Genomic DNA, 24,298 nt, shown 5'->3' with positions numbered 1-24,298 from the left:
TGGATTGATCTGGATTGATTTGGAATGAATTTGATTTGGATTGATTCGGATTGATTTGGATTGGATTTGGATTGGATTTGGATTGGATTGGATTTGGATTGGATTTGGATTGGATTGAATTTGGATTGGATTTGGATTGGATTTGGATTGGATTTGGATTTGGATTGGATTTGGATTGGATTGGATTTGGATTGGATTTGGATTGGATTTGGATTGGATTTGGATTGGATTTGGATTGGATTGGATTTGGATTGGATTGGATTTGGATTGGATTGGATTTGGATTGGATTTGGATTGGATTTGGATTGGATTGGATTTGGATTGGATTTGGATTGGATTTGGATTGGATTTGGATTGGATTTGGATTGGATTTGGATTGGATTGGATTTGGATTGGATTTGTATTGGATTTGGATTGGATTTGGATTGGATTTGGATTGGATTTGGATTGGATTTGGATTGGATTTGGATTGGATTTGGATTGGATTTGGATTGGATTTGGATTGGATTCAGATTGGATTTGGATTGGATTTGGATTGGATTTGGATTGGATTTGGATTGGTTTTGGATTGGATTTGGATTGGATTTGGATTGGATTTGGATTGGATTTGGATTGGATTTGGATTGGATTTGGATTGGATTTGGATTGGATTTGGATTGAATTGGATTTGGATTTGGATTGGATTTGGATTTAGAAATAATCAGAGGCTTCATAAATATGTTTTTTTGAGATAGTTAACCTTAAATAAGCCAAAGAATCAACTGAGACAATAAAACGAGATACAATTTTCTACGGGAAAGGTCAATTTGGGTGGGTTGAAAATCAGTCTATGAAATCTATTTGAAATTAAAAAAGAGTTATGTTACCAGCTTTGATTTTTGAAAAACAACGTAAGCATGCTTGAACTGGTGCTCAGTTTAGTCGTTCTTGTGTGTTTTTGTTAGTTGTACAAATTGAGTGTTGAGTACAAATTGGTTGATGCTTGACAAACCGATGCGTGGAGCCTGTGTTAGACAAACATGCTCGGGCGTGTGTATGCTAGATAATGCTTTCATACGATTTTCCACATTGAGTTTAAGCCAGTGTCGACCGGACAAGAATAAGTCTTTTTAACGATACCGAAGATCCAATAAACCCATTTCATAGTTACTGTTATAAAAATAATCATACAGATCTGCCAAATAGGCATGGTTTATAGAGACAGATTATAGCTTTATAAATCAAAGTTTTGGCGTTAAGATATACTTTAAGGACAATCCTTCTGGAATCCAAATCAAAATCTCTCGCGATTTCAAAGGCACACCACTCAATACGGAAGAAACGCACAACTGTCATTTTAATTATTCCAGCATTGCTGCGACGCAGCATGCGTGCGTCCTTAAGGACAAAACAATCTATACAATAATAATAAAAAAGACTTCAATTCAATTTAATTGAATGATTGAAAGGAAAGTTCACGTGCTTCGAGCAATGATCCGTCACATTGAGCCCGGCGAACCCGACCGGTTCGTAAAAACAAAAGCTCCGCTCAAGTGGTTACTCATGCCTATTTTCCTCGCGCTCGAGGGAAAATCCTCCTACCCAAATACCATAAGCAACCACTCCAAACAGAGCCCCCCGCCCCGCTTGTTGAGATATTCAACAATAGCGCAAAAAGCCACCCAGCAGCGAGTGAATCCTTTAGGTCAATATCGCAATGCCACCAGCATCGTCGTCAGTGGTTTCAAGTGTAAATCAATAACAGATTCCCCCCGGACTGTACCCCTTCATGAGCTGCAGCTACCGTATTATTTATTGATAACGTGATGCATGCTTACTTACCGGAACAAAGTGTCACACCGACCAGTATCGATGCGATCCATGCCGTGTAGCCCTTGCCTTCGTTGAAGTACTCCAGAAACTTGAGGTAGAACATGCCGAACGAGTAGGTGATGCCATCAGCTGTGAAAATGTGGAGCAAAAAGAACGTTCGTTTCGGTTAGCACAAGATAAGTGAGGTCAAGATATCTACGGTGGGTGCACGTGGCATGATGATGATGGTGAAAGTTGTGCTGGAATTAATAGCATTTGTAAATTGCGGTGGACTGATTCACTTTCTTGTTGCACACAGGTGAGATGATATTTGCGCTCTAGTATTCCGACTAACTTGGGTTGGCGGTCAGTGTCGTGATTCAATTAAACTTCTTGATGGAAAGTTAATTTAATTTCGGAGATAAGCAGATTTCCACCGGACAGATATCGAAGGTGCAAATCATAGTTAAAGTTGGACAAACATTGACTAGGTATATCGCTGGTTTGATTATTCAATTATGATGATTACGGTGAATTGTGCTGTGTTTATAGTTTGTGGATGTAATTGACACCCACTGATTATGGTCGAGAATGCATTAGTTATGACAGGTAGCATACCTTCATCCAGTTTAAGCATTTCCGTTAAAATTCGAGTCAGTTGAAGCATTTGCCATGAGATTTTGAAATGTGTCTGGAATTCGAGCAAATCTTTGTCAGGATTTGGAGCAAATCCTCTTCAGGATTTGGAGCAAATCCTTGTCAGGGTTCGAAGCAAATCCTTGTGGAGCAAATCCTTATCAGGATTTGGAGCAAATTCTTGTCAGGATTTGGAGCAAATCCTTGTCAGGATTTGGAGCAAATCCTTGTCAGTCCAAATCCTTATCCCTTTTCCATCTCCATCCATCTCCATTTTCACACCTTATTTTTCACTTTTCAAATGACCTATTCGATTAAATATCCTACTCGACAAATGACATGTTTGGTCAAATGCCCTATTCAGCCAAAAATCCTGACAAGAAGTTGCTCCAAATCCTGACAAGGATTTGCTCCAATTCTTGACACGGATTTGCTCCAAATCTTGACAAGGAATTGTTCCAATTCTTGACACGGGTTTGCTCCAAATTCTGACAAGGTTTTGCTTCCAATCCTGACAAGGATATGCTCCAATTCTTGACACGGATTTGCTCCAAATCCGGACAAGGATTTGTTACAATTCTTGACACGGATTTGCTCCAAATCCTGACAAAGATTTGCTCCAAATCCTGACAACGATTTGCTTCAAACCTTGGTAAGGGTTTGCTCCAAATCCTGGCAAGGATTTGTTTCAAATCTTGGTCCAAATCCTTGCTCCAAATCCTGACAAGGATTTGCTCTAAATCCTGACAATGATTTGCTCCAATTCTTGACACGGATTCGCTCCAAGCCTGGACAAGGATTTGCTCCAAATCCTGACAAGGATTTGCTCCAAATCCTGACAAGTATATGCTCCAATTCTTGACACGGATTTTCTCCAACTCCTAGCAAGGATTTTCTCCAAATCCTGGCAAGGATTTGCTCCAAATTCTGGCAGGGATTTGCTCCAAATTCTGGCAAGGATTTGCTCCAAATCCTGGCAAGGACTTGCACCAAATCCTGACAAGGAGTTGCTCCAAATCCTGACAAGAAGTTGCTCCAAATCCTGACAAGGAGTTTCTCCAAATCCTGACAAGGAGTTGCTCCAAATCCTGACAAGGAGTTGCTCCAAATCTTGGAAAGGCTTTGCTCCAAATCCTGGAAAGGATTTGCTCCAAATCCTGGTAAGGATTTGCTCCAAATCCTGGTAAGGATTTGCTCCAAATCCTGGCAAGGATTTGCTCCAAATCCTGTCAAGTGTATGCTCCAAATCCCAACATGATAAGGATTTGCTTTGAATCCTGACAAGGATTTGCTTTGAATCCTGACAAGGATTTGCTCCAAATCCTGACAAGGATTTGCTCCAAATCCTGACAAGGATTTGCTCCAAATCCTGACAAGGATTTGCTCCAAATCCTGACAAGGAGTGGCTCCAAATCCTGACAAGGAGTTGCTCCAAATCCTGACAAGGAGTTGCTCCAAATCCTGATAAGGATTTGCTCCAAATCCTGATAAGGATTTGCTCCAAATCCTGATAAGGATTTGCTCCAAATCCTGATAAGGATTTGCTCCAAATCCTGATAAGGAATTGCTCCAAATCCTGATAAGGAGTTGGTCCAAATCGTGACAAGGATTTGCTCCGAATCCTGGTAGGGATTTGCTCCAAATCCTGATAAGGATTTGCTCCAAATCCTGATAAGGATTTGCTCCAAATCCTGATAAGGATTTGCTCCAAATCCTGATAAGGATTTGCTCCAAATCCTGATAAGGATTTGCTCCAAATCCTGATAAGGATTTGCTCCAAATCCTGATAAGGATTTGCTCCAAATCCTGATAAGGATTTGCTCCAAATCCTGATTAGGATTTGCTCCCAATCCTGATTAGGATTTGCTCCAAATCCTGATAAGGATTTGCTCCAAATCCTGATAAGGATTTGCTCCAAATCCTGATAAGGATTTGCTCCAAATCCTGACAAGGATTTGCTCCAAATCCTGACAAGGATTTGCTCCAAATCCTGACAAGGATTTGCTCCAAATCCTGACAAGGATTTGCTCCAAATCCTGACAAGGATTTGCTCCAAATCCTGATAAGGATTTGCTCCAAATTCTGACAAGGATTTGCCCCAATTCTTGACACGGATTTGCTCCAACTCCTAGTAAGGATTTGCTCCAAATCTTGGCAAGGACTTGCTTCAAATCCTGACAATGACTTGCTCCAAATTCTGGCACGGATTGCTCCAAATCCTGACAAGGTTTTGCTTCAAATCTTGGACCAAATCCTTGCTCCAAATCCTGACAAGGAGTTGGTCCAAATCCTGACAAGGATTTGCTCCGAATCCTGACAAGGAGTTGCTCCAAATCCTGACAAGGATTTGCTCCAAATCCTGACAAGGAGTTGCTCCAAATCCTGACAAGGATTTGCTCCAAATCCTGACAAGGAGTTGCTCCAAATCCTGACAAGGATTTGCTCCAAATCCTGACAAGGAGTTGCTCCAAATCCTGACAAGGAGTTGCTCCAAATCCTGACAAGGAGTTGCTCCAAATCCTGACAAGGATTTACTCCAAATCCTGACAAGGAGTTGCTCCAAATCCTGACAAGGATTTGCTCCAAATCCTGACAAGGAGTTGCTCCAAATCCTGACAATGATTTACTCCAAATCCTGACAAGGAGTTGCTCCAAATCCTGATAAGGGTTGCTCCAAATCCTGACAAGGATTTGCTCCAAATCCTGACAAGGATTTGCTCCAAATCCTGACAAGGATTTGCTCCAAATTCTGACAAGGATTTGCTCCAAATCCTGACAAGGATTTGCTCCAAATTCTGACAAGGATTTGCTCCAAATCCTGACAAGGATTTGCTCCAATACTTGACACGGATTTGCTCCAACTCCTAGTAAGGATTTGCTCCAAATCCTGGCAAGGACTTGCATCAAATCCTGGCAAGGACTTGTATCAAATCCTGACAAGGATTTGCTCCAAACTCTGGCACGGATTTGTTCCAAATCATGAAAAGGACTTGCTCCAAATCCTGACAAGGATTTGCTCCAAATCCTGACAAGGATTTGCTCCAAATCCTGAAAAGGATTTGCTCCAAGTTCTGACGAGGATTTGCTCCAATTCTTGACACGGATTTGCTCCAACTTCTAGTAAGGATTTGCTCCAAATCCTGACAAGGACTTGCATCAAATCCTGACAAGGACTTGCTCCAAATTGTGGCAAGGATTTGCTCCAAATCCTGAAAAGGACTTGCTCAAAATCCTGCCCACGATTCGCTCCAAATCCTGACAAGGAGTTGCTCGAAATACTTACAAGGAGTTGCTCTATGATAAGGATTTGTTCCAAACTCTGATAAGGATTTTCTCCAAATCTTGATAAGGATTTTCTCCAAATTTTAATGAGGATTTGCTTTAAATATTGACAAGGGTTTGCTCTAAATCCAGACAAGAATTTGCTCCAAATCCTAGCAAGGATTTGCTCCAAATCCTGGCAAGGATTCGTTCCAAATCGTGGCAAGGATTTGCTCCAAATCGTGGCAAGGATTTGCTCCAATTCTTGACACGGATTTGCATCAAATTCTGACAAAAATTTGCTCCAAATCCTGCTAACGATTCACTCCAAATCCTGACAAAGATTTGCTCCAATTCTTGACACGGATTCGCTCCAAATCATGACAAGAGTTTACTCCAAATCCCGACCAGAAATTTGCTCCAAATCCTGATAATGATTTGCTCCAAACCCTGTTAAGGATTTGCTCAAAATCCTGCCAACGATTCGCTCCAAATCTTGACAAGGATTTGCTCCAAGTTCTAGCAAGGACTTGCTCTAAATCCTGACAAAGATTTGCTCCAATTCTTGACACGGATTTGCTCCAAATCATGACAAGGATTTGCTCGAAATCCCGACCAGGATTTGCTCCAAATCCTGATAAGGATCTGCTCCAAACCCTGATGAGGATTTGCTACAAATCATGAAAAGGACTTGCTCAAAATCGTGCCAACGATTCGCTCCAAATTCTGGCAAGGACTTGCTCCAAATCCTGACAAGGTTTTGCTCAAAATCTTGACAATGATTTGCTCCAAATCCTAACAAAGTTTTGCTCAAAATCTTGACAATGATTTGCTCCAAATCCCAACCAGGATATGCTCCGAATCTTGATAAGGATTTTTCTCCAAATCCTGACAAGGATTTGCTCCAAACAACTTTCGGCCTAGTGGTATTCGGTCAAATGGCACACGGCCCCGAATGGTATTCGGTCAAACAGCCCTTTCCCGTCACTTTCTATACGGTACTAGTCGGTCGCATTGAAATCTATAAAATAGCTGATTGCATTTCGTCGCCCAACTTGCACGTAGCGAAGATTATCTTGTGGAGTCGAGACTTAATCACTCAATAGGTCTATTTTGCTGGAGGACGCATAATTGTCACATGTTTGCTGGGACAATTATGCATCCACCTGCAGCGCTGTCGATTTGTATGACAGGTGACTCTATCGCGCTATGCTAAATGTAGACCCGTTTTTAGTCATACAAAACCCGATTTGAATATCTACTCTAACCATGATACTGACTAAAACACGTTGCAAATTTTAAAAAGGGATCATTGCCAAAGTCAGTAGACAGCCAATATTCTGGTTCTCAGACATTTTATCATTTCATACGAATTATCATAACTATCTCACTATTACTATCACCAGACAAACATTTTGCAAGCCTCCTGGTATAGTTGTTTTGTTACATTCAAATTTAATTTGCTTACGGATTTAAAATCAATTCTTCTTCTTAATAAAGACAACAAAAAAAAAATCAATTCAGTTTGGTTATGTTTTTTTTGTCTTTATTTAAAGCAGAAAAAAGCATTACCTTTTAAGGAAATTTTTACAGCGAATGCTGAAAATGCTTCCGATAACAACCTCTTATCTCCGACACTCTAATCCACGCCCGCGTTCAGTACAGCTGATCGGATCGGTATGTCAAATTTTGAATGGGTCAAACGTAATAACCTCTACACGTCCAATGGGGATTGTTACGCAATACCTTTCGCGCGTGCAACCGTCCAAAACTGGAATTCCAAAGTCTATTAATCGCGAAATCCGCAGTATGCCTCCAGATAATTGTTTATCTGGAGCTCTCCACAATTTGGGCGTATATAATTTTGTAGATAATTACTCAGATTATCAATTTCCAATACTAACGTTGCTCTTGTACATTTATTGTACATGAATAGATCTGATAAAGAAAGCCATGATTTTAAAAATACTTAGTCAGGAGATTGGTTTCAAAGTATATGTTCAGAAAAATCATTTACGACCAAATCATTTAGGTTCAAATTTATTCGGAAATAGAAAGCGCCGGACGGTGGGTGTGTACCGAGCACATAAATAATCGATCGGATAAGATAAGGAGCTGAATTATGTGACAGTTTATGGACGTTTCTTGTCACATGCATTTTCGGTGACATCAATGCAATGTGAACCTTTGTACCAAAAATAGACTACGCAGACAGAGCATTTAACGGTCAAAGTCAACGGAAAATTTCGCTGTGGATTAAGAATCTTCCTTCCTTATATCTTTATAGCTTTGATAATAAGTTAAGAATGAAATAAATCCCATTCATTTGAATATGCACATACAAAAAGAATCAAATGCGAAATAAACAAAGTTAGAAAACTTGTGAAATTCTTAGGCATTTAAAAATTACTTAGAGTTCTTCCTAAGATTGGATTACTGAAGGGACTGATTTTCTTGCTATAGCCACAATGTAACTTAATTGAGAAATCTCACAGTTTATTGTGGAATTGTGGAATGCGATGCCGGTAAAGAAAAAGTATTATTTGAATTTTCATCGCAAAAAACTTTGTTGTGTAGCAAGTGTTTCCGATTCGAGAAGAAATCACGCAATCAAATAGATATCCAATTGAATAACGAGGTCAGAGTTCTGCCCCAACAGACGAGACGACTATGAATCCCGGTAGCGGCTGCCATCTGTTTTCATGTTGCAATATGTGGGTCTACCAGAACTCAATTGAGCTTCCCGACGAAAATGGAAACAACATGTTATCACGGCAGCTACCTCCCCATCCATGTCCCCATGCTTATGCTTGTTTTGTTCCAAACGGCTAGACAAATGTTTAAGGAAGTACCTCTATCAAACGAATCACGCGATCGAACTATAGACGAGCAATGGCCCAGTGCCGGAATCATACACACGATGATGATAGCGCGCCATTGACTTTGAAAATATTTAACAGCACCCAATGATGATGGGGGCCGCCTCATCAAACGAGATGTCAAACTTTCGCAAGCCCCATCGTGTTCGTGTGCTCGTGCCCGCGTGCCCGAAATGAAGCGTAGCGGATGTACGACGGACACTTATCATCCGCCATTCATTATTTCGAATTTATTTTGGTGCAGTACTAGAATAGTCCGTTCTGATGAGGTAGCTGGCTATTCAAACGGTTGGAAGTGTACAATCATACGTTGGTTTCCGCACGTTTTGCTCAGCGTCTCGGACGAACAATTCGAATATGTAGGTTCTGCTGCGCTTGGACGCGGTCAAGGACGAGCAAACGCCGAAACTTTGTAAACAAGGTAAGAAAAATGATGCTGCTTTACATTTCACGATGACGCTGAATCCCAACGTTGCTAGGTCAATGTGTTCTCGTTTCCTTCGTTTCGGCGAAGGTTCAGAGCCGGACCATCGAAAGAAAGTTGTAAATAGCTTCGCTCGGAGCTAAAATCAATCCTTCAAAAGTAGTCATGAGCATCACCGATATGGTCCCATTTAATATTGTTGATACGATTTTTTAGTACAAATATGTACTTGAAAAGTATTTTTGCCAGGACCTGAAAAAAAATCTTGTCAGGATTTAGAACAAATTTTTATGAGGATTAGGAAAAAAATGTTGTCATTATTTGAAACAAATCCTTGTCAGGATTTGAAAAAATCCTTGTGGGAATTTGCAATAACCCTTTATCGGGATTTTCAAAAAACAAAACCTTTTTAGGTTTTGAAATGAATCCTTATTTGGTTAAGAAACAAGTCCTTGTCATCATTTGGAACAAAGGGCATAGAAACAAGGATTTGTTCCAAATCATGACAAGTGTTTGTGAACAACTGTGGAAAGTGATTAGTGTGAAGTGACAAGTGAGAGTTCTCACTACACGCTTCTCAGTTCTCATTTTTGGCAGTAAGCAGTGAGAAATGAGGAGTGAGAGGTGAGACGTTTCAATTCTTACTTCCATTTGCCACTTCTCACTGTCAAAAGTGAGACGTGCGAAGTGAGTAGTGAGACGTCTCACTACCCACTTTGCGCGAGTCACTTTTCACAGTGAGAAGTATGAAAACTTGGCCATAGCTGGGTAAAGCGTACCATTGGTACATCGCATACCTGAAGGAATAAAATAGACTCCATCTCGCGGTCCTTAGCCTCTTACCCAGCAACTCCTATCCCTACCTCCCCGCGGTGCTGGCCGGGATGCGAGCAACCTTAGGGAAGATCGGGTAACCAACCCCGGTGGGAACTATGGTCGTATGCTGACAGGGAAGGGGGGGTTTGCTCCTCTCCGGAGGTGCAAATCTTATTGAGCGTCTGTTCTCCTTGTCAGGATCGGCTCACAACAGCGTCTGTTCTCCATGTTAGGGGCGGCTGATCATCGTCCGAGTGCCAGCGAGGGACTCTAAGTGAAACTGTGCACCATGGTCCACCGGAAATTTAGGGGGTTTGGTGTCAGGCCCTGCAAGCCAGCCTTTAAAAATCTTAAGCAACGAACAATCAACAAGAGAGTACGGACCGGAACCATCGGCGAAGACCACTGCGACGAAAAGGGACTAGCGATTGGAAACTCGGTTCGTGGAACTGCAAATCTCTCAACTTCATCGGGAGCACACGCATACTCGCCGATGTGCTCAAGGACCGTGGATTCGGCATCGTAGCGCTGCAGGAGGTTTGTTGGAAGGGATCAATGGTGCGAACGTTTAGAGGTAATCATACCATCTACCAGAGCTGCGGCAACACACACGAGCTGGGAACAGCTTTCATAGTGATGGGCGATATGCAAAGGCGCGTGATCGGGTGGCCGATCAATGAAAGAATGTGCAGGTTGATGATCAAAGGCCGGTTCTTCAACTTCAGCATAATCAACGTCCATAGCCCACACTCCGGAAGTCAAAATCATCATAGGAGATTTGAACGCTCAGGTTGGCCAAGAGGAGGAGATTAGACCGACTATTGGGAAGTTCAACGCTCACTGGCTGACGAACGAAAACCTACGACGAATTGATTTCGCCGCCTCCAAGAATATGGCCACCACCTACTTCCAACACAGCCTTCCGTATCGGTACACCTGGAGATCACCACTGCAGACAGAATCACAAATCGACCACGTTCTGATTGATGGACGGCACTTATCGACGTCAGGACATATCGTGGCGCTAACATCGACTCTGACCACTATCTGGTGATGGTGAAACTGCGCCCAAAACTGGGGCGATGGGGACTGCTGGAACACAGTCAAAGCAGCCATTTACGACGCAGCGGAGAACAACGTCGGGTTTGTGGGACGAAGTCGACGGAACGATTGGCTCAACGAAGAGTGTAGACAGATTCTGAAGGAAAAAGACGCAGCGCGGGCGGTCGCGCTGCGGCAAGGTACCCGACAGAACGTGGGACGTTATAGACGGAAGCGGAGACAGCAGACCCGTCGTTTTCAGAAGAAAAAACGCCGCCTGGAAGAAGCCGAGTGCGAGGAGATGGAACAGCTGTGCCGTTCTCAAGAAACACGCAAGTTCTATCAGAAGCTCAACGCATCCCGCAAAGGCTTCGTGCCGCGAGCCGAAATGTGCCGGAATAAGGATGGGAGCATCTTGACGGACGAACGTGTGGTGATAGAAAGGTGGAAGCAGCACTACGAGGAACATTTGAATGGCGCTGAGGGTACAGGCAGTGAAAGTCAAGGCAGCGGAGGAGATGACTACGTCAGTTCAGCGGACGATGGAAGCCAACCAGACCCCACCTTGAGGGAAGTTCACAAGCCATCCAACACTAAAGACCAATAAAGCAGCTGGTAAGGATGGTATGAGCTGAGCTCATCAAGATGGGCCCCAAAAGCTAGCCACTTGTCGTCAGAATCTGCGAAACTGAACAGCTACCGGAGGAGTGGACGGAAGGGGTTATATGCCCCATCTACAAGAAAGGCGCCAAGCTGGAGTGTGAGAACTTTCGAGCGATCACCATCCTTAATGCCGCCTACAAAGTGATATCCCAGATCATCTTTCGTCGTCTGTCACCATTAGTGAATGAGTTCGTGGGAAGTTATCAAGCCGGCTTCGTTGACGGCCGCTCGACAACGAACCAGATCTTTACTGTACGGCAAATCCTTCAAAAATGCCGTGAATAACAGGTCCCAACGCACCATCTGTTCGTTGATTTCAAGGTGGCATACGACAGTATAGACCGCGTAGAGCTATGGAAACATATGAACGATAAAAGCTTCCCTTGGAAACTTGCCGGACTGATCACAGCAACGGTGGATGGTGTGCAAAACTGTGTGAAAATTTCGGGCGAACATTCCAGTTCGTTCAAATCGCGCCAGGGACTAAGACAAGGTGATGGATTTTCGTGCCTGTTGTTCAACATTGCCGTAGAAGGTGTCATGCGGAGAGCCGGGTGTAACAGCCGGGGTACGATTTTCAACAGATCCAGTCAATTTATTTGTTTCGCGGATGACATGGACATTGTCGGCCGAACATTTGCAAAGGTGGCAGAACTGTACACCCGCCTGAAACGTGAAGCAATAAAAGTTGGACTGGTGGTGAATGCGTCAAAGAAAAAGTACATGCTTGTGGGCGGAACCGAGCGTGACAGGGTCCGCCTGGGAAGCAGTGTTACGATAGACGGGGATACCTTCGAGGTGGCCGAGGAATTCGTCTACCTCGGATCCATGCTAACGGCTGATAACAATGTTAGTCGTGAAATACGAAGGCACATCATCTGTGGAATTCGGGCCTACTACGGGTTCCAGAAGAAACAGCGGTCAAAAAAGATTCGCCACCGCACCAAATGTGTCATGTACAAGACGCTAATAAGACCGGTTGTCTTCTACGGACATGAAACATGGACAATGCTCGAGGAGGACTTGCAAGCACTCGGAGTATTCAAGAGACGGGTACTTAGTACCATCTTTGGCGGTGTGCAAGAAGACGGTGTGTAGCAAGAAGACAGAAGGTAGCTAAAGCCGGAAGGGTGCGATTGGCAGGACATGTTGCAAGAATGCCGGACAGCAACCCTGCAAAGACGGTGTTCGCTTCCGATCCGGCAGGTACGAGACGGCGTGGAGCGCAGCGAGCGAGATGGGCAGACCAGGTGCAAATCGATTTGGCGAGCGTGGGGCGTATTCGAGGATGGAGAGATGCGGCCTCGAACCGTGTATTGTGGCGTCAAATTGTTGATTCAGTGTTATCTGTTTAGATGTAGACTAAATAAATTAAATTAATCCTCCGGGTGTTCCTCTGAGGAGGAACTCCCATAGTAATTTCCGGAGGAACTCCCGGAGAAATTTCTGGAGGAATTCTCGGAGAAAATATCAGAGGAGTTCTCGGAGGAACTGCCGGTGGAACTTCCGAAGGAATTTCTTGGAGGAAGAATTTCCGGAGGAAATCCTGGAAGAACTCTAGTTAGAACTCCTGGATGAACTCCCAAATGAACTTACGTAAGAATTCCAGGAGATCCTGGAAGAATTCTTAAAGGACCTCCCGGAGGAACTTCCAGAGAAATTCTCCGAGGAACTTCTGGAGGAATTTGTAGATAAATTCCTAAAGAAAGCCTAAATGAATTCCTGAAAGAAAGCCTGAATGAATTCCCGGAGGAACTACTGGTGGAACTCCTGGAGGAATTTTCAGAGGAACAGCCGGTGGAATACCCGGAGTTGAATTTCTTCCGAAATCCCATTTCCCGAGAAATTCCTGCCAAATATCCTCCAGGAATTCCCTGTGAAGTTCCTGGAAGATTTTCGGAGGAACTCTTGGAAAAAACTCCTGGAGGAGCTCCAGGAGCAGCAACATCAAGCACTTTCGGAGGAATACCCACAAGGAAATTCCCAGATGAAATCCTGAAAGTAATCCCAAATGAATTACTGAAGAAATTACCGGATGAATTCTCGGGGGTTTGTTTTGAAGATATTCTTGGAATACTTTTGGAAGAAATTTTGGAGTAAATTCCGAGTGAAGCTCGGAAAGAATTTTGGGACAATTCCGCGGAAAAATTCCCGGAGAAACTCCTACCTTAAGTACCTTAAGGAATTCCCGGAAAAATACCTGGAAGATTTTCCGAAGAAATACTTTAACGAATTCCTGGAGAAATTCCTAAAGAAATTTCTAGTGGAATTCTTGAAGGATATTCTGAAATAATTGCAAATAGAATTCCAGAATGAAATCCTAGAGGATTTGGCTTTTGAATTTATGTAGGTATTCCCGGATACATTCCTGGAAGTTATCTCGGAGAAATTAAAGGAAGAGTTCCTGGAAAAGTTCCTAGAAGAATTTCTGATAGATTTACAAGTAAAATTATGGAGTGATATTGGAAGATTTCAGTCATAAATTTCTGAAGAAACTTCTGGTGGAATTTTGGCAGGAAATTACGTATGTGTTCTTGAAGGAACTCCCGAATGCATTCCTGAAGGAAATGCCGAAGATTTTTCTGAAGGAAATGCGGAAGATTTTTCTGGAAGAATGGCCGAAGAAATGTCTAGAAGTAAAACTTGGAGAGGAGAGAATAAATCTTCAAGGAATATCCTCATAAATTTTCCAAAAAAAATTCGAAAAAAACGGTTTCCTAGATAATGAGGAATTAGAATTACATGAGAAGGATTTTCAAACGATTTTCAGAGGAATTTGTGGATAACTTTCCGGAAGAATTTAGAAGGATTTCAAGGAGAATTCTTGAGCTCGAAATGTTTAAAAACTTTCATATATTATGGATCCTGGGTATATATGGATATAATAAGTTTTTGGGAATCTTTTGAATTTCAACCACCTATTTCTGAATATGATTGGAACTTTACGATGTTGTGCACATGTTTAAGGGAATTCATTTCAGTACCCGTTCAATCTTTGCCCCCCGCCTCTGCCCCCTTCTGGCTACGCCCTTGGTGGTAGGTCATTTGGCATAAAGTAGTTTGGCATAACGCGGTTTAGTATGTTGTTGTTTGACATTGACATGACGGAAACTTGAATAGCAAAATTGTATATTCTCAAGTGCAAAAACTGTTTTACTTATTATTTATATATTGATATAATCATCTCTTTGTCGTGCTTAAGTCTTAAAAGTATACGCTTCCTTCTTCAAGGGATGCATTTTCCGGCATATGATAAATAAATATACATTCCTTTTTTTTTTTCCAAATGATGCATTTGCCCGGAATAACACAAGAGAGAATATGCATAGATCTTATTCTCAATGTATGCATTAATCCTGTTCAAGGAAAGGGAAGATATATTTCCTTCTTCCCTTTCATAATATATATTTTTTAAATTTTATGCTGATTTATCTTGCAGGTAGACGTGTCAACGTTCCCGTTTTTACAGGAATCTTCTTTATTCTTAATTTTCCACGTCGTACAATCCTATTGCTAATTATCATATATTGCCCAAATGGTGGAAACGGGGAATAATCAGTATAAGGGAACTATACCGTTTCCCATCTCACTGAACATATATTAATCTTATCGCGAAACTATGAAATACAGCACCACTCTTTTTGCTTACATGCGTGTTCACTGCTGAAAATATCACAAAAATAATAAACAAATCAAGTTCCTTTCATTGCTTTTTCATGGGATGAATATCGGAGCTATGAGATAAAGTCCAGGAGCAGTAACCCTAATTTCTCGCGGTGTATTTCTTCGCTATCATCACCATCAACAACGTCAACACGATTTCGCGGATTCATGTCTTTATAAAGGGAGCGTCTTTCAAGGATGAGCACGTCGAGTACGAGCCCGATGGAGACGATCTTATTGTTGATGTCGAATAAGTATATCACTCGACCGATGATTGTTAGATTTTCTAACAATTCTGTATCAGAACCTAGCTGAACCTGTATAAGAACTGGTCATATGCGAAAATGCTAAATTCTTATACAAAAATTGTATGGGACCTTACAAATTGGCAAACTTTTCTTACAATATTTGTTTGTGAGCTTACATTATTTGTTTAAGAATCTAACAATATGCCCAGTTCATACAGGTTTTGTTAGGTTTTTGTACAGAATTGCTAGAATATGTAATAGTCACTGGTTGGGTATATATATTTATTAATAATTGTGGTGAAATTAAATGTAAATATTTTGTCTTGTGACAAGAGAATAAATACTTTCTAACAATAGATAACATAAGTTGACTAGGGTATACAATACATATAATGTCCATAAGTTCAGAACAAGATATAAAATAATATTATAATAAGACATTATGAGGAACTCTTGTTGGTTTTAGGACTGTATCTACAAAGATTTGTTACAGGCTGTAACAAATATTTGAAGATACAGTCCCTATGCCCTATAGTAGCCCATTAAATATCGAGTAAATAACAAGTATTTGAAACTGATCCCTTCATTTTAACACTACATCAAATTCCAGACAATTTTCTTAATTGGAAAACAAACTATTTCCGGCAGTTCGCCCTGAGCATGACTGACGCTAGTTCACCCCTAATTCCAATCCCAACACTTTCCTCTTGACAAAACACTGCGTAGACGAACGTTGTTTGTTGACACAACCAAATCCGGCACCCAATCCAGGGTGTACGTTTCAGTCTAGCTGGAGCCATTACATGACCCATCATCAGCACCTTTCCACAGTTTAGATGTTTACAGTTCGTAGACATTTGCCCGAACCGTGCCGAACAAGCGGCGGGGGCTCATAAAATAATTATTTGCGATTGTTTACGACTCGTTTGTTTGTGTCACTCTCGTGGGGCGTCCGCGTCCGCCTGCCAATAAATATGGAGAAATGGACACGTCCCCGTAGCGACGTCATGGTATTTTCGCTCGGTAATTAGCTTGCTCAATCAACAGTTGCTACTCAAACTCTTTTGAGATTGTTATTACTTGGACCCATTTAGGTGGCTGACAACGGTGCATTATAATCCCCTATGAAGATCCCATCATGATGGACTGAGTGGGTCCGGTGGCTACCACTTCAGCTCTACAGGTGGATAGTTTAGGGTTCAATCTATATCGGCCTTTCCCACAACGATAAATAAACCTTTTCTGTCCATTCTCGATGAAAATAACTACCAGAATTTGAATTGAAATACATCGCAATGTAATGGGAAAGACATTTGAAACGAAAAAGGAATGGAATAGCACTAATATTAGATGCTTTGTATACTTCCACGGTACGTATCGCGCCACCTTCCCTGGCCACCCGGGTCATCTGAATTTGATATCATTGCGAATGGTAAACCTGTGCGCCGGTCATATCATCGGCGGCGGCGTTTACTTTTCATTTAGTAGTCTGCGCCATTTACCATTTTCTACCACGCCGCCAAGTATTGAACACAGTATTTTCCGCTCGAACACTCCGAGAATTCAACAGTCTGCATCTTTTAGTGCCCATGATTCATGGCCGTACAGGGCGACTGGACGAATCAACGATGTGTGCAGAGCTAGTTTTGTCAGTGTCCGTAGGTAGCTTCCTAAAGTTACCAAAGAATTAACTGGAGGAATTTTCAAAGGATAACCCGGAGAAATTCTCTAGAAATTGCTTAAGGTAGTTTCGAAAAGAATTCATATGTGAATTTCAGGAAAAATTGTCAAGGCACTTGCTAGGTAACCCTTGGACGAATATCTTAAAAAAGAATCCGAATTCCTTAAAGACTCTTCCGAAGGAATTCGTAAATACATTTTCAAAGAAATTCCTAAGCAAATTTCCTTATAAAAGGCTTGGAAATATCCTAAGTAATCCGTAAATAAATTTCTGGAGGAGATTTTAGAGATTTTTTGGAGAATTCTGAAACAATTTCCGAAGGAACTCCTAAAACATTTTACGTAGATATTGCGAAATAGTTTCAAAAGGTATATCCGATTTTCGGAATGAATTCTTGACGGAATGTTAAAAGAGATTTCCGGAGAAATTTAAGACTGTCGGAAGTTTCTTAAGGACTTACTTTGAAAAATCCATCAAAAATTTCTTCGGATATTCCTTCAGGAACTTGTTCAGGAATTTTTAAGAAATTTTCGTCTTTGCAAGAAATTCCAAAAGAATTTTTGAGAAGAATTTCTAAAGAAATTTTCGGAAGAATACGTTAACGATTTTCCCAAGGTTTTCCTTAAAAAAAAGTTCTGAAGGAACGCATGGAAGAAATTCCGAATTTACGGAAGACTTTCTAGAATTAGTTAACGGGCGAGTTTTTGCAGAACTCCTTGAGGCAATTTCCGAGGGAATTCCTGGACGAACCTCCAGAGGATTTTCTGGAGGAAATTGCAAATCTATTACTGGGAAACATTCAAAAGAAATTCCTTGGGAAATCTAGGAATTACTTCTGAAATACCAGTAGGCGTTTCCTGCGAAATTTTATTAGGATTTTCTTCATAAATTCCTTTGAGAGTTTCTCCGAACATTCCTTCAAAAATGCCTTCAGAAATTTCTTTATTGATTCCTCTGCAAATTCCTTTAAGCATTCTTTTGGAAGGCCTAAAAGAAATAGCTTCAATAACTCTCTTGGCAGTTCCAACGGGAATTATTTCCGAAAATCCATTGATGCTCTCTTTTATAAATGCCTTGGAAAAATTCATTTGGAAATTCTTAAACAAAACCCTTCAGGAATTTCATCAAAAACTCCTCCAAAAGTTCATTTGAGAACTCCTCAAGATTTTTTTTTAATCCGCCAAGAATTCCTTCGGATATTTCTCCAAGGATTTCTTTGAAAGTTTCTTTAAAAGGCCGCCGAGATTCCTTCGTAGATTGCTTCAGAAATTCTTTCGGAATTTCTTTCTGGAAATCCTTTGAAGCTTAATTGAAGAATGAAATAGTTTCCGATAGAGTTACTGAATTTTCGAAAGAATAAAACAAAAAAATAAATAAAATAAAATCAGCAAACACAAAAAAAATCCGAAGATATTACTGAAAGAATTTCGGAAAGAACTCATGAAAGCATTTTCGAAGGAATTTCTGCAGGAAGTTCTGGAAGAATACCCGGAGAAGGGGAAGGGTAATTTGGCCGAAACCCATTCGGCCGAAAGCTATTTGGCCATATGCCACTAGGCCGAAAGTTGTTTAGCCGAATATACCATTTGGTCGAACAGACCATTAGGCCGAAAGTCATTTGGCCGAAAGGGTCGTTTGGCCGGAAGGGTTTTTAGGCCGAAAGAGTCGTCTGGTTGAAAGGGTCATTTTGCCGAATGGGTCATTTGGCCGAAAGGGTCATTAGGCCGAAAGTGTCACTTGACCGAGAGGGTCATTTGGCCGAAAGGGTCATTTGGCCGAAAGGGTAATCTGGCCGAAAGGGTCATTTGGCCGAATAGGACATTTGGCTGAATAGGTCATCTAGCCGAATAGTTCATTTGAAAAGTTTTATTAGGAATGAGAAGAGAGACGTCTCACTTCTCACTCTTCATATCTCCTTTCTCCCTGTAAAAAAGAGGAGCGCGAAGTGAGTAGTGAGATGTTTCACTACTCACTTTGCGCTTCTCACTTTTTACATTGAGAAGTGGTAAATGAGAAGTGAGAAGTGAGACATCCCACTTCTCACTCTTCATTTTTCTCTACTCACTACTCTTCACTCTACTCACATCGCGCTTCTCACTTTTGAATTGAGGAGTAAGAGAGACGTCTCATTGCTCACTTCACATTTCACACATATTTCTCACTGTGAAAAGTGAGTAGTGAGAAGAGGGTAGTAAGACGTCTCACTACTTATTTCACGATTCTTACTTTTTACAATGAGAAGAGAAAAATGAAGAGTGAGAAGTGAGACGTCTCTCTTCTCATTCCTAATTTCTCACTTTCCAAATGAACTATTCGGCTAAATGACTAATTCGGCCAAATTTCCTATTCGGCCAAATGACCCTTTCGGCCAAATTACCCTTTCGGCTAAATGATCCTTTCGGCCTAATGAGCCTTTCGGCCAAATGACCCTTTCGGCCAAATGAGCCGTTCGGCCAAATGACCCTTTCGGCCAAATGACCCTTTCGACTAAATGATCCTTTCGGTCAAATGATCCTTTCGGCCAAATGACCCTTTCAGCCAAATGACCCTTTCGGCTAAATGATCCTATCGGCCAAACGACCCTTTGGCCAAACGACCCTTTCGGCCAAATGACCCTTTCGGCCAAACAACTTTTTCGGCCTAACGACCCTTTCGGCCAAATGACTTTCGGTCAGATGGGTTTCGGCCTAGTGGCATTCGGCCGAATGGGTTTCGGCCAAATGACCCTTTCCCCTGAATGTGTTGAAGAATTTACTGGAAGAAGTTCTGAAGAAATTCCTAAGGGAAATTATGCAATATCCGGAAGAATTTATTTAAGGAATTCATGGAATAATTGCCGAAGAAATTTCATAAGGTGTAATTTTCGAATGAATTCTCAAAGAAAATTTCCGAAGGCATTGCTTTAATTATTTAAAAGGTTCTAAGACGAGTTTGTACAATCCCATTGAATTCCACCACCTAATTGTACCTTGACAGATACGTATTTCGACCTCAACAGTAAGGTCGTCTTCAGTGTCTCGTACTTGGCTCGACTACTGAAGGTACGAGACAGTGAAGACCTTACAGTTGAGGTCGAAATACGTATCTGTCAAGGTACAATTAAGTGGTGGAATTAAATGGGATTGTACAAACTCGTCTTATGACAAGTGAATACATTCCACTAAAAAGCTCAAAATAATTTTCTTAACATTTAAAGGGTTGCCAAACAATTTTCGATCAAACTTCTAAGAACTCATGAAGGCATTTTCGAAGGAATTCCTGCAGGAAGTTCTGGAAGAGTACTCGGAGAATGTGTTGAAGAATTAGGAATTTGGAATTTCTTGAGGAATTCCTTAAGAAATTTCCGGAGGAATTGTTAAAATAACTTCCGGAAGAATTCCTTAAGAAGTCTACAAAGTCTACGAACCATTTTTTTAGTATGCATTCTATAAGGAAATTCCGAAAGAAATTCGTCAATGATTTTCTGAAGAGATCCGTAATGGAAATTCTGAAGGAATTTTCGGAGAAATTTCGTAAGAAATTCCCGAAAGAATTCCTAAAGTAATTTTCTAAGGTTTTTTTTTAAGGAAACTTTTCGGAGGAATATCTGAAGGAAATTACAAGGAAATATACCAAGTGGTTTTGTCAATCATATTCAAAAATTGATTTCAAAATAAAAATTACTTATACTGGACAACAAACTGGAAAAGCATTCACAGTAAGGATTTAATTATTTTGCTAAATTGGTTTGCCAAATAAGTCAAGTGTCCTAATAGCACAAATCAAAAAACAAAGAAAACTGATTGAATAAGTGGCCTGGTTGATTAAAATAAATAAGAAAAAATGCCAAGATAATTAATGTGCTACTTAACTTGAAGTTTCTGCACTGCAATAATTTGCTCACACCAATGCCAGGTCCTATTAGAATGAATCAACTAATCAACTAACCTATTCATTAACCTAGATAATGTATGTCACCACACTGAATTAGAGACACCATCCCTCGAGGTAGATTTGAATTTGAATTCTGACGGGTTCTACCTTAACAACATTCAGGAACTATCATAAGACGAGTTTAGTTCTAATTAATTCCACCACGTTGTATTGCTTTACAGATACGTATTTCGTCCTCAGCTGTAAGACCATTTTCAGTGTCTCGTACTTCAATCGACTCGTCTCAAGTTCATTGTTTTTGCCTTTCTCGTACAACAAATAGAATTATAGAAATGATAGAAAGCCCGGAGACCCATAGTGTTATATACCGATCGACTCTGTTCGACGAACCGAGATGATGTCTGTATGTGTGTATGTGTACAAATTTTATAGACACACTTTTTGGAACTTAACATTACCCGATTGACAAGTTGCATTCGACGGAGAAAGCGGTCCCATTAACTGCTATTGAAAAGTGGCCTGATCGCGTATTTGAATTATTGAAAAATCATTGTTTTTTCCCAAGGGATTTTTTTTTCAAAATCGAAAAAAAATCGGTTATGGTGGCAATGCGTATCAAATAATGTAAAACATGTAAAATGCTACAAAACTTTCGAGTCTTTTGAATGGCGTTTTTCGAGCTATTTAAAAGGAGGCTTCCTTTGCATCTTGAAAAGACGCTTCAGAGCCTCTTGAAAGAAGAATTCCGAGCTTCTTGAAGGGAGGCTTCTGAGGCTCTTGAAAAGAGGCTTCCGATTTACTTGAAAGTAGGCTTTCAAGCCTCTTAAAATGAGCCTTCCGAGAGTTTTGAGAGAAGACTTCTGTTCCTCTTAAAAGGTGGCTGCTGAGCCTCTTGAAAGAAGCTTCTGAATCCCTTGAAAGTTTACTTCCGCATTTTTTGTTACGAGGCTTCTGAGCCTCTTGTAGAGAGGCTTTCGAGCATGCTGGTGTGTTGGTGTTTTTTGAGATACTTAAAAGGAGACTTCACTTCTTTAAAAGATGCTTCTTAACCTCTTGAAGGTATGCTTCCAACTCTCTTAGAAGAAGCTGAGCTTCTTAAAGGGAGGCATCCGTGGCTCTTGAAAGGAGGTTTCCGATTCACTAGAAAGTAGGCTTTCGAGCATCTTAAAAGGTTTTGAAAGTAGGCTTCCGAGCCTTTTGAAAGGAGGCTTCCGAGCCTCTTGAAAGGAGGCTTCCGAGCCTCTTGAAAGGAGGCTTCCGAGCCTTTTGAAAGGAGGCTTCCGAGCCTCTTGAAAGGAGGCTTCCGAGCCTCTTGAAAGGAGGCTTCCTGAGCCTCTTGAAAGGAGGCTTCCTGGCCTCTTGAAAGGAGGCTTCCAGGCCTCTTGAAAGAGGCTTGAGGCCTCTTGAAAGGAGGCTTCCAGGCCTCTTGAAAGGAGGCTTCTGAGCCTCTTGAAAGGAGGCTTCTGAGCCTCTTGAAAGGAGGCTTCTGAGCCTCTTGAAAGGAGGCTTCCAGGCCTCTTGAAAGGAGGCTTCCTGAGCCTCTTGAAAGGAGGCTTCCAGGCCTCTTGAAAGGAGGCTTCTGAGCCTCTTGAAAGGAGGCTGGGCCTCTTGAAAGGAGGCTTCTGGGCCTCTTGAAAGGAGGCTTCTGAGCCTCTTGAAAGGAGGCTGGGCCTCTTGAAAGGAGGCCTGAGCCTCTTGAAAGGAGGCTTCCAGGCCTCTTGAAAGGAGGCTTCCGGGCCTCTTGAAAGGAGGCTTCTGAGCCTCTTGAAAGGAGGCTTCTGAGCCTCTTGAAAGGAAGCTTCCGAGTTTTTTAAAAGAGGCTTCCAAGTCTCTTAAAAGAAGACTTCTGAGCCTCTTGATGGGAGGCTTTTGAGCCTCTTGAAAGAAGGTTTCTTAGCCTCTTGAAAGGAGGCTTCCGAGCCTCTTGAAGGAGGCTTCCAGGCCTCTTGAAAGGAGGCTTCCAGGCCTCTTGAAAGGAGGCTTCCGAGCCTCTTGAAAGGAGGCTTCCGAGCCTCTTGAAAGGAGGCTTCCGAGCCTCTTGAAAGGAGGCTTCCGAGCCTCTTGAAAGGAGGCTTCCGAGCAGGCTTGTAAAATGTCATCTGCATGTCATTTGACTAATTTGTTCATAACTTTCTTCGGAAGCCAAATTTACTTCAAAATTTTAGATGCACGCATAACGCTTGAGTAGTGCTATATTTTTGTCCAAAGGTACATTGCTCTAAATATAACATATGAGGCTAGAGAGTGAAATCTCTCCGAAATGTCACGTGTCATTTGACATTATGTCATTTGAATGACATTTTGCCTCCCACGCCCCAGATTACATATTTACAGCAATGTCTTGTTAGACAAAGTTGTAGCCACATTATAGCGCTATAGGTTTGCCATACTTGATAGTTGATAGCTAACTACTGAAAAAAATTCTGGGAAAATTATGAAAAAGTATGCAAATGACATTTTACAACACTGCTTCCGAGCCTCTTGAAAGGAGGCTTCCGAGCCTCTTGAAAGGAGGCTTCCGAGCCTCTGAAAGGAGGCTTCCGAGCCTCTTGAAAGGAGGCTTCCGAGCCTTTTGAAAGGAGGTTTCCGAGCCTCTTGAAAGGAGGCTTCCGAGCCTCTTGAAAGGAGGCTTCCAAGCCTCTTGAAAGGAGGCTTCCGAGCCTCTTGAAAGGAGGCTTCCGAGCCTCTTGAAAGGAGGCTTCCGAGCCTCTTGAAAGGAGGCTTCCGAGCCTCTTGAAAGGAGGCTTGAGCCTCTTGAAAGGAGGCTTCCAGGCCTCTTGAAAGGAGGCTTCCGAGCCTCTTGAAAGGAGGCTCTGAGCCTCTTGAAAGGAGGCTTCCAGGCCTCTTGAAAGGAGGCTTCTGAGCCTCTTGAAAGGAGGCTTCCAGGCCTCTTGAAAGGAGGCTCTGAGCCGCTTGAAAGGAGGCTTCCAAGCCTCTTGAAAGGAGGCTTCCGAGCCTCTTGAAGGAGGCTTCCGAGCATCTTGAAAGAAGGCTTCCAGGCCTCTTGCAAGGAGGCTTCCGAGCCTCTTGAAAGAAAGCTTCCGAGCCTCTTGAAAGATGGCTTTCAAGCCTCTTGAAAGGAGGCTTTCGAGCCTCTTGAAAGGAGGCTTCTGAGCCTCTTGAAAGAAGGCTTCCAAGCATCTTAAAAGGAGGCTTTTGAGCCTCTTGAAAGGAGGCTTCCGAGCCTCTTGAAAGAAGGCTTCCGAGCCTCTTGAAAGGAGGCTTCCGAGCCTCTTGAAAGGAGGCTTCGAGCCTCTTGAAAGGAGGCTTCCGAGGCCTCTTGAAAGGAGGCTTCCGAGCCTCTTGAAAGGAGGCTTCCGAG

The 24,298-nt window shown here is 41.9% G+C and overlaps 1 protein-coding gene across 3 annotated transcripts in view; it reads right to left on the bottom strand.

The window, feature by feature from the left end:
* LOC134207330 (monocarboxylate transporter 2) overlaps positions 1-24,298 on the bottom strand; it is a 119,691-nt gene that overhangs the window by 12,765 nt on the left and 82,628 nt on the right. For all 3 annotated transcript variants that reach the window (XM_062683052.1, XM_062683050.1, XM_062683051.1), the window contains exon 3: positions 1,822-1,941. In XM_062683052.1, coding sequence (XP_062539036.1) covers positions 1,822-1,941 — 120 coding nt within the window. The remainder of the gene's footprint in view (positions 1-1,821; positions 1,942-24,298) is intronic.

Source organism: Armigeres subalbatus, chromosome 1 (assembly GCF_024139115.2).
Source record: "Armigeres subalbatus isolate Guangzhou_Male chromosome 1, GZ_Asu_2, whole genome shotgun sequence".
NCBI classification, from domain to species: domain Eukaryota; kingdom Metazoa; phylum Arthropoda; class Insecta; order Diptera; family Culicidae; genus Armigeres; species Armigeres subalbatus.
The sequence above is the reverse complement of the archived record's forward strand: the minus strand, read 5'-3'. Positions and strand labels throughout refer to the sequence as shown.